The sequence below is a fragment of the Amblyomma maculatum genome, chromosome 3 (genome assembly GCF_055883805.1).
Source record: "Amblyomma maculatum isolate TAMU_Amacu chromosome 3, ASM5588380v1, whole genome shotgun sequence".
NCBI classification, from domain to species: Eukaryota; Metazoa; Arthropoda; class Arachnida; order Ixodida; family Ixodidae; genus Amblyomma; species Amblyomma maculatum.
The window spans coordinates 194,974,272-194,987,538 of record NC_139346.1 but is presented as its reverse complement, the minus strand read 5'-3'; the positions used below and the strand labels follow the sequence as shown (position 1 = coordinate 194,987,538).

Here is a 13,267-nt window from a genome sequence, read left to right as displayed (position 1 = left end):
GCTACAGCCTTTATTCCGTCAAATAAAGACCTTTGCAAACTAAGGTGCTCTCTGTTTCCTATCTACATCTGTGTTTTTCATTTTTTGCGCTCCTGTCTCCCCATGAATATACCCCAACATGTCTGGCTACAAGTGCTCTACAGAGTCAAAAGCTCCATGCCCGTATTCTTTCTGTATTCATCGACAGAAAGGAGTGACGGATGATTGCGCCTCGTCTGCTCGATATGTGTCAACATTTTCGGCGCAATAAGGACTAAGCAGACCAAATCTAGCCAAACCTAGAATACATGACGCCATCAATGCGCGCTTATCTTCCAATCAATTGCTGGTTAGTGGAGAGGCAGCACTACTTGAAACTGTTTTACTGAAAGCATTGTGCACTGTTTAAGCTTCTACCCCCCCCCCCCCCCCCCCCCCACCCTCTTCAGAAGGAACCAACGCGGTGAGGAAAGCCGAGCATAAGAAAAACTAGGACGAACGCCAACAGGCTGTCCTTTCTCCTTAGTTTTTATTTTTGCCGATTAGTTATGTTGTAGCATAAATGATGTTCCAAGTAGAGAATTACTTAAAAAGATGGCCGCTCTCACCTTTTCCGGGCGGTGGTATCTTAATTATGTGGTACTTGAGGCCAGAATTAAAGCTCGCTCCCAGATTGTAGCTGCTGCCGTCCTCAAGGGTGATTGGGTGCGCGCTGGCCAGGTTCACCGACACCAGCTTATTCACGTCGTACTGCGACCGAAAGAAAACAAATTGGCACCAGCTTCTTTCGGTCGCGATGCGATGGACAGCAAGCGGACATAGTGCTAAGCCTTTCCACGCTCTCGCAGTGAACAAACTAGAGCGCTTCCTAACAACTATGGATTTGTAGATCTGAACTGCACGGATTTTTTTTTAGGGGAAACGCAGCCCTCTTCTGAAAACAGCACTTTTGGTATTTCTACTTCTGTTAACTACTTGATTTAAATATCACCTGCTTCCTAAAACAGTTTATGACTAATATATAAACGCGTTATGCATCTACCTATCTTTATATACAAAAGTCCACATCTGATCGATATTCGGCTCGCTGCTCACAGCGTGATTTTATGAATTCTTTTCCTTGTCGAAAACATATAAACATTAAGGCACAACAGGAACGACCTTGAAATTATTCAAATAATATAGTAACGGTCTCATTACGCGACACCTCATAAGAAAGGTTTCGGAAGCGCCAGCATGTCAAAATTGAAACGCTACCTACAACGTATACATGCTTACAACCAGAATCTCGCAGTTTTGGCTTTGGGTCTCACTATTCATTAATTCTTGAGGCAACCTCTGTAGCGGAGATTGAGGACGAAATATTATTTTGTATAGCTAAATACAATGAAATAATTCTTGTTTTTTGTTAGTTAATGAGGCGCTTCAAACTAAAACAGAGATGCGTCTTATAGCTCCAAGTCATTATTTTTATTTACGAGTTGTTTGCTTTATCATCTACTGAAGACTTCTCGCTCATAGAGCAGATAATGCTGGTACTCACTCTCTGGACGGCTTCTAAGGAGTCTTGGTCAACTTTCCACATGAAGCATGCTTCGGACGTGCAAAACAACTCGTCACCCAGCGCGTACACATTGCCGAAGTTGTTGTCCGTCAAGTCACTGGGCACCAGTGCCGCGAAGAACCTGCGAATTTCACACAGACGGGTGTCAATACTACCACTGAGTGTATCTATTCAAGTAATAAAGAGCATTAGTAGCCTTTAACGCTACCTTTCGGTGACCTCAATATAAAACAGAGCTGGTTGCGTCGAAATATATCCTTTGCGTGTTTCGAAGATCCTCCGTTTCAGGGTAATGGAGGCATACATTCATTTTCTCTCGGCAGAACTTCAAAAGTGATGTTAATTAGTTGCAAGGGAACGCCACGAGGGAGGAGAAGAAACAAAGATATTCCATTCGTATGAGCCAATTATATTTTCCTTACATTTCTATAAAAGCAAAGTCTGCTCCCTCGCTAAGACATCCGAACTTTCATTGAGAACCAAATTCCCTCCACCCTCCGTGTACCTTTAAATTTCACCTCTTTACGCTTTTCCGACTATTATGCATATCAACATACAAGTGCTGAAGTGCTCAGGGTCAAAGTATAATCGGTCACACCGATGGCATTTGTGCAAATCCAGATAAGCACTTCGCATTTCACAAGAACATACCGCTGTTTTTAGAAAGGCGTGAGCGCTTCCTCACCTAGAGAATATGTTCTTGCAGGGGTCCGGGTAACACCTTGTGCCGAACTCTGTCACGACGGGACGATTGACAGTACACATTTTCTTGTACGCCTCCGATTGCAGATACCGTGAGCTGTAGCGCACCTGCATGTGGGTCAGATTTTGCCACTAAAAACCAGATGTCTCATTCAAAGGCCCTTCAAATGGGCCAGAAAGCATTCTTGCAGATATTGTGAAAAACTTGTTTCGTTTTCCCCTTCGTTAACAGTTGACGAAGGGGACAACGTAACAAGTATAGCGACCCTAAATCACATGTTCTGGGCTTGCCCAGCGCTAAACGGGATACATGGAAATAAAGAGTCAGGAATCCTCCCTTCACAGCCAGGAAAAACAAGCCCAAAAACAAGTCATCCGTCAAGCCCAGGTCGCCGCCGGAAGCCAACTGATTCCGGCCGACGTCTAGGGGGGATATAGACGTTTAAAGGGTAGCTGCGTCTCACCCGATCATCCATACTCTCTGACGGTTCAAATAAAGCGCTTTTTCTCTCTCCCCTTCGTTAACAAAAGCTGTCTCCCAGTCTCCGTCCAATCCACCACAGAAAGGCCTATAAATAATGCGAGGCTTAAGCTGTTCGCCCTTCGTCGGTCTCTGCCTCGAGCCGATCACGCTCTCTCTTCGCTGCTGCTTTTCGGCGAGCTATATCGGCTGGATGACCAGACTCTACCTGAAGCCTAGCTGGACTGAAGCATTGATGCACTCTGACCGCGACGCACTTCACCCATGGCGATACTGAGCCACCAAGCGCCGGCAAAGCAGTTGTTAAACCTCCCGGCCGAGTCACATGGTAGGTCAACAATCTGGGGGATCACTCGATGAACCCAGATAGTGCTACGGACCAGGAAGACAAAGTGGGCAGTGGCGTGGCTGTAGGTGCGCACGCGCTAGGCTCCCTAAGATATCTCAAGGTCACACGCGCTAGTGAATGACCTTGAAAGTTGCATGCAGTGCAAAGAGCTAGAACCACGCTCTAAAAGGACACAAGAAACGCCATTCCTCTCTGTGCAGTTGAATTTTACACCTAGACCGACGTCATGTCGTGCGTGCTAGAGCATCATGATAGTCAAAAGAGCAAACTAGCAAAGTGACTTAATTTTTATTAGTTTCCATTTAGAGAGGAAGTATTGCATTGAGCAAGTGAGGGATTTCAACAGCAAACGCGCGCCCTGTTTACCTTTCTCTTGATCGGCAGCGCGCGTCTCATCACCGAACGTCAAAAAAAAAAAAAAAAATAAAAAGCACGTTCGAAAGCTCTTTTTTTTTTTTTGTCTTTCCGGTATTTCGCATTTACAATACGGGGCCTATCGTATTGCTCACACATGAAATATAGACGCCGTTTCTTCATCTGACGATGTTAGGGGAGTAACCATTGTTCTGGCTGCTTTATCACGCGTAAGACTCCATTACAGACTTAAGCCGTACATTTCAGCAGATTCAATTAACTTTCAAATGCGCATTTTTGGCGTTCAGTGTAACATTTTTAAAGCCGGGCTCACTTTTACGTTTACGGCCTTCTCTTTTACAACGTTAAATTCCTCGTTGAAATTGATATATTAGTTATTTCTAGTCACATCATCAAGCTCTAACTCGTGCGCGATGTCCACCATGGTTTAAAGACCACCTGCACCAACCACATAGACGTATCTTTCGTGGTTCTTGGAAAGAAGGATTGTAAACAAACAGAAAAACAAAATCACCCGCTAAGAAATGTTCGCGTGCAGCATTACGCGTGCTGCTCGTACCTTTCCCTTGTGTATCTCAAACGCTGACAAGATGGCGGCACCGTCGAACCAATGGCGGACACAGAAGCCTCCGCCCAGCTCCCACCTGCCGGGCCCAAGCCGGAACAGCTTGCCACTCAACCACTCGGGAATCTGGCCTGCACGTGAGTTAAGAGAAAGTAAAAAAAGAAGAGGGAGGGAGGGGGGGGGGGTAGTATGAGAAAACTTTAAAACGAATAAGGGGATCAAAGAGGGGAGAGGAAAAGGGACGTGGAGCACAGTCACTGTCACTCAGGCCGGTGGCTGTTAGGTAACAGTGCCCTGTATGCATTGATGGCAGGGTATTTTCATGGCCACTGAACAAGTATCTTACCCGCCATTAAATGGCGAGGATCGAGGCGGTCCAGTGCACAATGCAACTCATGTACTTCATTCATAAATATAGGACACTCACACAGGAGAGGTTCGACCGTCTCTTCACAGCTACAATGTTCACAGGCTGGGTTGTCGGCCGTTCCGATCTGGAAAGCTTATTTGTTCGTGAAAGCAACATCGAGCCATAAACACCACAGCAACGTTGCTTCTCGACGCGCTATGGGGAAACGCAGTCCAGAACCCAGTGCCCCGGGGCGGCGGTTGCAATTCCCCCGTGTTCCACGTTGAGAGTGTAATCTCCAAGATTAAAGAGCGAAGAGCACACGCTGCGTCAACCCTCGATATGGGGATTTTGACTGGAATTCCGCCGTTGTGTGAAGAACGGACAGCCTCGTCCGCCTGGTGGTTTCTAATAATTGATTCCGCAGTGTCCTGGCAGCCACTGAAAAATAGTATCGTACCCTTTGGATATTGCACCGTGATACAGATGGCAGATCTCCCCAACGAGTTGGTCATGTGACACGCGGCGTAGTCCAGCTTGCAGGCCTTGAAAATCTGCTTTAGAATCTGTGAACACGGTCCAGTCATGTGGATGTTCTTAGGAAATTAATTCAACTGCAGCGCTTAGAGCAGCTAATTCAACACCTGTACAAGTCAGATATGGCGTTTTGATCTTTATCAGAATCGGCTTGGCTGGTATTCTGAAAACCCCGCAGAACTGGTTCTATTAAATGAGTAATCTGTGTAGACGTTTACACGATGTTGATGTCTGAACTGTAGATAATTCAATGTCATTTGTTTAAGAGCAGGTGATAATATTCTGGCTTTCTTCGTAATTCCAGGAATATAAATTTTTATCCGAGATGCACATAGACGGGGAGCTTGATTTTATTGCAAAGGTGAACTATGAAGGAACATAGGTCCGATGAGTTTCTATAATTTTGGCGAATGTAGTGCTTGGCCTAATTACTGGAAGGCTTGCTAGATGACGACTGGTGACCCTTGTTAGGTGCCGAATATGTGTTCTCATTGTGCCAACAACATTATGTGTAGTAAGAGGATGTTCGCGGGTGACAATAACAGTCACTGCTGTTGAGGCACATTTAGGAAGTCTAAGGCATATACGAAGAGCTTAGCTTGCAGATTTTGAAGAAATATGAGGAAGCTGTATGACATGTAGCTCAAAAAACAGTGGCCGGTACACTTGAAGCTTCGAGTGCACTGGTGCACCCCGGGACTTTCCCCCGAGGAAAGAGAGAACTTGGACAATCGCTACAAGTTCGCTTCTCAGTTCTTTAAGATGGGGACTGCACGAAAGACTTCTATCAATGACAACTCCAATGAAGAGAAGGCTTCTCTTATAGGGAATAGATTTGCCATTGATGCATATGGGGTAACGTGACATAGTTTTACGTGTGAAATATTTAGGCCTTTCTGGAGAAGGTACGACGTCAATATCGTTGAAGCCTTTTGAAGCCTCACACAAACTGGATGCCCAAATACGTATATCACCTGCATAGACAGAGATTTTAGAAGATTGTGACAGTAAGTCTACGAGGCCGACAACTGTAAGGTTGAAAAGGGTTGGGCTTGGTAGGCCACCCTGTGGAACTCCGCGTGAACTTAGGTGTGAAGATGTCCGCCTTCAGTCTGGACGAAAAGGGACCTCTCTGAAAGATAGCTGCGTATCCAGCTGAACATGCGGGCTCCGATCTTACCAGCTACCAGGGCGTTCAAAACGCCCTATTGGGCTACGTTCGTAGACGTCATAGATGTCTAGAAACAAAGCGAGTGTCAATCTTCTCATAGCCTTTCGGCGCTGCACAGAAGTTACGAGGTCAACCACACTGTCGATAGAGGAGCAGCCACGGCGAAACACGGACATAAATTTTTGATAAATTTGGTATCGCTCCAGGTACCATTCGACGAAAAATATAGAAAGCCTCTAGCATTGCTAGGACCAGTTTGAAAGTCGACCATATAATAGTATCTTACTTGGCCCTGATCTGAAGCTCGAGCTCGACCCTTACGGATTAGAGATACTGTTGCAAAATATAGGAAAGTATACCATTGCGACAAGCAGTGTGATGATAGGCATTTCGCTGTCAGACTACAGGGCGCTGTCCGAACGTATCGCCACCACTTTACGCCTCATGCTCTTTTACGACTGCAGCAGCAGAGATGCTTGCCACACGTCCCCATTTTTATTTTTCTCTTCCTTGCAACTTCCCTTCGTGTTTCCGTTTCTCTCTGTGTGCACAAGATTGCTGGGCTTACGGGCCCGAGTGTTTACTTCCTAAATCCACATGGCTTCCTCTGTGTTTGCGCTCGTCTCAGCAAACGCGGGAGAGTGCCCGAGAGCACCTTCACTCCTGTTCGTTGTTTTCTTTCTTAAATGAACCTCCAAGAGCCATACCCGTTGCCTGCTTTTATAGCCTTTCTCTTAGCTCGGACTGAGCAGCGTCATTTTCGCTGCCACGCTGCTTTCAGTGGCGGTCTCCGCGAAGCATCTCTGTGGCTTTCTCATTTCGAGAAATGACCATTCTCTATTTTTTCTCTCGTAATCTCGAAGATTCCAGACATAGTTTCGTTTACTCCTTATAGAGTTTTTTTGTTGTTTAATATTTTCCCAGGTCACTTTGTAGGTCATTAATGCACCCCATAGCGAGGTCAACCTCGTCGCCTGCTCTGTTCTTTTTATCTCCACACTTTGGCATCGACGTTGTCCCGTATAATCTAAGATAGTCTCGCTCTCTGGAGCTGGCTTCTGCGGTTCTTGATCGTTCATGGTCAAGGATTGTTCATGGCTGGATGTTGTGTCAGGGGTGTTTCTTTATGTTCCTTTCATTTCAGAGAGTCATGCAGCTTCACGCGAAATGGAGGAAGACTGAAGCAACCCACTTAAATCTGCGGATGTTAGAGCTGTTGCTTTACACGTCATATTTCATATTTATAGCAACTGTAACGCGCATGTAACCTCCCCGCCCACAACCTCTCTGTTCACCCGCTTGGAATTTAGCATGTCGTTAGCAGTTGTGAGGGAAATGCAAAAGGGAGTGAAACACGACAAATAAATAGAGACAAAGTCTGCAATAATGTCCATCCGATACAGACACTGCTCATAAACCTTCACTCTAGTTGTATCGAAGACCCTTGTATGGTGACAGGTGTGACCAGGTCGTAAGCCAGGTGCTACACAATGCGAACCACTGAATGAACGCCCGGCTGAAAATTCGACACATAAAACTGCGCACGCAACGAAAAATGCGCAAAATATTATTGGAGATACTGGCGTTATCAGGACGAGTCGTACACCGCCTAATAAAATCGTGCCGCTTTAGAACGCTGAAAATGCCACAGGAAAATCGTGAGAAGCAAGTTTGCGAATGATGACCGCTGCGATTCCCATGCGCATGAAGTTATGCATGATGAAAAACTATTAAACAGGTGTTTATCTTTTTTTTTATAACGCTTACGCTTTAGCGCAGCCTCGAAGATGCGAACTGTATAGGACACAAGCGCATTTCCCCAAACAATCAGTTGCCATTAAGGATGGACTTAAGTTGCTCCAAAGCACACAACTAGAATGCTCTAGACAAGCGCAACCGACTCTGTTTCATAAGGTTAGCTCATCAAAGAAAGACATATCGTGGTTGGGTTTGTTTTAAAATTTGTATTATAAACGCCCTGACCTTCGAGTCACCCTTCTTGTACCACCCGCGCGATCATCACATCGGCTTTTCAATTTTCTTAGTCTGCAGCCTGTAACTCACTCCAAGAAGGCCTTTAATAGATCATTCTTGCCACTAGCTGTTGATGAATGGAATTATATTTGCGAGTATATCGTCCATGAACATAACTCGAAATTGAGACAGTTAGCATCAGTCATTGTCGTATATTAAAATAAACAGCATTTGGTCTTCAGTTTTGAAGCAGGAGCTTCACTACGCCAGCCAGCTCTAGCCATCAGCGTCAGTGTCAGTAGGTGCCTGAAAGAGCGCCAACTCGGGCCTCTCCTTTCATGTGGAGGGGTGACATAAGAATCAGCCTGCCATGACATTTGAATTCACGCTACCACTATGTTTCGCAGGCACGTTCATAACAGGCATGAAAATGGGTTCTTTATAGAACGCCAGTGAACTTTGGTGCATTCAATGAAACGCTTGTGTTCGATGCAACGCTCGGTCGTCCACAGCCAAAGCTTTTGCTCCGCTTCACGTTTGATTCAGCAGCGTTGAACCCCTCTAATTTCGTTCGCTACTTCACTCCAGCCTCAAACTGAATTTTTCCTTCGTTAGTGCTATTGAACTTCACTGACATACTGCCTTTATATCTGTTTACATACTCTTCTGAGCGTGTTGGTAATGCGTCTTAAATATTGTGTAGCCATATACCGACCTACATGAATTGGTGCTCTGCAATGTTAACATGTCTCTTTTTTTGTTTGTTTTTCACTGTATAAACATTTGTGACCATAAACATTATTTCCTGCTTATCGCCCCCACCCCCTTTATGTGATGCCCTAAACCGGGTTCTTAAGGGTCGCTGAATGATGATGATGATGGTGATGATGATTGGTGTTCATCGTAGGGAAGGAAATACCGCTCCTCTTATTTTCTCTCAATGCATTGATACGCAATGCAGAGAGGATCATTTATAAATATTGCAAATGATACGAAGAACAAGAAAGGCATAGACCTCTTAAACTATCTATGTACGTAATATTTCGCCGACCCTCAGTTCCTCACCTCACATCGCTTCTGTTGTTCCAAGAGCGGCCCTTGTTTTACGAAGCCAATGGCACAGGAAATAGCAGCGCGTGGACTTGGATGCGTGCCAATGTTTTCAAGCTACTGGCACATCGCCGGAGGCTGCAATTTCAGGGTAAGTAGTGCGTCGCCCCGCTCGTTCGTGCCTCCGCTAACGCCACTACGGCGTTTTTGCGTCCCACTCGGGCGTTCTAGGAGGCACGAACGATCTCCGAGCTGCGGCGCAGCACAGCCAGATAACACGGTTGAAAACAGTGGAGGCTGGCGATTGAAGACTACGGATGTAGCGGTACGTGTTTTTTCTCAAATGCCTGTTGCAATGCTTTGCTTCAAAAGAAACTGTCTTTTTTACTGTGTGAAGTGAGATTATTTCTTTTTAAGGTCACGGTTGCTAAGAAAAACTGGCATACCTAAGCGTTTGCTCATGCATCGCTTCGCGTTCTGGCAGCCATGAAAATGACGGGTGAAAATTTTTAACATGGTGCAGTGCGTATGGAAGTGTGACTTTAACGACTAACACGAAGGGATGACAGAACCTATTATTAGATTGACACCCTGTATAGTAGGCTGCAATTTTCAAGGAACGGCATTAACGCTTGAGAGAGCAGCAAAGAAAAAAAATGAAAGAAAGAAACGAAATTTTAACGCTCTGCTCCTTGGCACACTTAACTAGCTGTAACCTGTCCCCGGATGCTTTGTCTATTTCTTTTTTTTTTTTTTTGTAGTGGTGAATGCCTCTCATAGGAATTCGTCCATCCAGTGGCATTGATCGGTTCTTATGACGTCGTCGTTAATTTCACCGAATGATATTGTCGGTGACTGGCAAGTGCCTCCATAAAATAGGATTAGCCGCGACGTCATGGCAATCAGTCGACGCCATTGTTCGGAGGGTAACTTCTAAGGAATATTCCCCACCCCGTTCTTAAATTGTGTTCGAATGTTTAAGAATAAATCCGAGTCCTAATGACTTTACGGACACCCGATCTATCTCAGTGATCTTGAAGAAAGCGTAGAGGATCAGAAGTTGAGGCATACACAAATTTATATGCATTATATTATCTTTAAAAATATCCTTTTTTATCATGTTTGCGGCTTTGCTTTTATCGCAAATTCTCTGTGCATTCTGCAACCAGAAAGAAACAATTAGGGAAGATTAATTCGGTTAGACCTATGAATCCGCGGATATAACATCTTTTAAACGTGCCTACAGAGTTGTTTGGCTTTTATTAAATCTTTATCTGGCCTTCGCTGGTGCTTCTCGGCAAGCAACATACATCGGCTGGATTATCAGGCTCAGCCTGACGCCTGCGCGCACTCGGACCTGCACACATCTAATGAATGGCGAAAGTGGGCAACTAAGCGCCGGTAAAGCATTTGTTAAACGCCCGGCCTAGTCCCGTCATCCGTGGTATCACAGTGGAGAGCCTCCGAGCGAGCGCCGTAGCGTGTCACGTGACGTGCAGTCACTGACCGCACCTCCGCTTCAGCGGCTCAAGGTCAAAAGCACGAGGGAATAACCTTGGGAGTTGCAGTGCAAAAAGGAGAGCTCGCGCCTGATAAGCGCTGGTATTTCATCACTGCAGGGTTGTCTTTACATTTCTCATTAAGTATGAGAATAGGCCAACTTCATAATGTCCGGGCTTCTTTGGAAACCTCCCCCCCCCCTCTTTTTTTTTTAATAAACGGCAGTTCAATGAGGTTTTTTTGCCTATAGTTTCCTCAAGTGGAGCCGATTGAGAGCGGCAGATGTAATAACGGCCTGGCGTGCTATTGACAATGTCGATGAATTGGACGTTTCTTACGGCGCATCATTCGGGTTTTGCGCCTTCCTTGAGCAAACCCTTTAGCCAACAAGCGGAAAAAACAGATTGTGGTCTTGCGATTTTCCAACATGACTTCGCCACGAAAGGTCATTAGCATACAAAGCTTCGTGGGGCAGCTTATGGGAAGAGGGCTGTTCTATCGCTTACAGGCTACCAGCGGAGAGTAGTGCTGGGTGCAGGACTTAAGGCCAACAATGTTAACAGCAACTGTGTGCACAAAAACAGTTTGCATTTAACTACCGGCCCTCGAAACTCAGTGAAAGTACTAGATTAGCTTAGAGGCCTAGCAAGTTATAGGCGTAAGGAAGTAAAAGGAAGCATAACTAAAATCTAGAAACAATATCGGAACACCTAATTAACTTCAAAGAACGCGAAATGAACAGACAGTCACTCCTATAGTCGCGACTCTGGGCGTGTTCGTAGTGACGTTTCGTCCGTTCGCCTTTAGAAGCATTATCAATGCTTAAGTAAGATGACGTACGTTATCAATGTTTCACCCAGGATGCCAGCTTTCGACCGGACGCGCCCAGGTAGTGTTTCTTTCGTACACACATGAAAGAATCACGGCATCGAAAGGCCACTAAGAGAACTGAAAGCTACGAAAGTATCGAACTGTGGCTTCTAAATGGACTGTGGCTTTTCTTTTGAGCAGAATACTTGATGATGAAACCTGTTCTAAGCACTTTTCCTCACAGTCTTTTGATTACTTGCAAATGCTGAGTTTAACTGGAACAAGCAGCCATGGCAGAAGATGGAATAAGAAAGAAAAAACTAATTACAATTCTACAGTGGTGCAGTTTGGTGCCTCTGAGAAAACTGGGTTATTTACACACTCACTGCTTCACTACATGCCTGAGGATGAACGAAAATAGCGAAGCTGGTGATTAGAATCCAATGCGCATGCCCTAATCCCCCTGATTACCCAGAGCGTTGTTCGTCCTGCGTCATTGCAGCTTTACCCGCTGGCAAACGCTAAAACGAAAGTTCAAGATTGACGGGAAAGCAAATGTGGACTCATCGTCATGCTGGTCTTGAGTTCAATAATTAAAACAAGCAAATAGTACATGACAAGTACATTTTCCGGCGAACTATAATGCCATCCCAAGAGGCGGCGCGGCGCGGTAAAGAGCAAATTAAAAAAAAAAAAAAAACATCACAGACTGGTGTCACGCGGTGCGGTCGACTCAAACTCCAGAAAAAGCCTGCCGCGGAAGCAGGCAGGTCCTGACTTTCGAGATGTGAGAAGAGAGCTTTATGCACGAGTGTTGTTTGACGAGACAGCTGGCGGAGCAGAGCTGGATTTCAGGCAGTCTTTTTAGGAGCACTGTAGTCGCCTCACTTTTCTGTAAATGATTTCTTTACTACTTAGTTATCACCGTTGTATAAAGTCAAGTTTTGTATGTTGCTATCTGTGCATCGTCCCTCATGTCTCTGTGTCAAGTACGTCACCCGCCACATCGACAGACACCTCGAACGGTCGGGGTGCATTAGAACAGAAGAAAGCAAGAAAAGAAAGGTAGCGAACCTGATTTTACTACGCCCATTAAAACTTTCTGCTGGTCGGTGCATATTTTCAGCGTTCAGGTTTAAATAAGGCTGTTCCGTTAAAGGGAGGACTTAGATTAAGAGTTTGTAACGCTGTTAATTTATCGGTTGAAAGCATCGCATGAATTTTTACGCGCTTCACAACACTTACCGGGCAAACACCGTCGGGCACCTGCTCGAATTCTCGCTTTTAGCCGAGTCAAAACTAAAAAAAAAGAAACGCAACTGAACAGCTTGGGATGTTTCGCTCCTGGGGCCAGGTCTCCCAGTGCCCAGATCGAAGGTTCATCAGGGGAAGAGAAAGGGGAGAACTGCGCCTCAATAGCTTTCCCTGGCGGTCGATGTTGTCGATGCGTCCTTAACGGAGCCACTGAGCAAAGCCTTCTCCTCTCCAGTGAGAGCACAGCATCGCAGCGCGCCTCGCGCCAAAGATAGCGTCCCCTGCGACAATGGAAAGGGCGTGACGGCGTGAAAAACAAACAGTGAAGAGCAGAATGCGGGTGGTCGATTTATCAGACCGGGTCGTAGATTTCTCCTGTGGAAGAAAAGGGCCGCTCGATCAGAGTCCGTCCGTCAAAATAATACAGTCGTTTATTACAAAGACGCAATAAAAATAAACACATTGGTAAACTGCACACGGGTTATTGTGTCTAATGTGATTTCAGTGACCGTGGTATAAACTTCATGATTCTTCAATGCTCGTGGCAGAATTGTTATTTAGTGAACCACTCCTCGACCCCCAAGTGCCCATGGTGTTTTACAACTCA

The 13,267-nt window shown here is 45.5% G+C and overlaps 1 protein-coding gene across 1 annotated transcript in view; it reads right to left on the bottom strand.

Moving 5' to 3' along the window:
• LOC146197331 (carotenoid-cleaving dioxygenase, mitochondrial-like) overlaps positions 1–13,267 on the bottom strand; it is a 79,679-nt gene that overhangs the window by 7,325 nt on the left and 59,087 nt on the right. Inside the window, exons 2-5 of the mRNA XM_084596465.1 lie at positions 4,010–4,146; positions 2,229–2,353; positions 1,523–1,664; positions 588–729 (exon numbers count right to left, since the gene is read on the bottom strand). Of these exons, the coding sequence (XP_084452591.1) occupies positions 588–729; positions 1,523–1,664; positions 2,229–2,353; positions 4,010–4,146 (546 nt within the window). The remainder of the gene's footprint in view (positions 1–587; positions 730–1,522; positions 1,665–2,228; positions 2,354–4,009; positions 4,147–13,267) is intronic.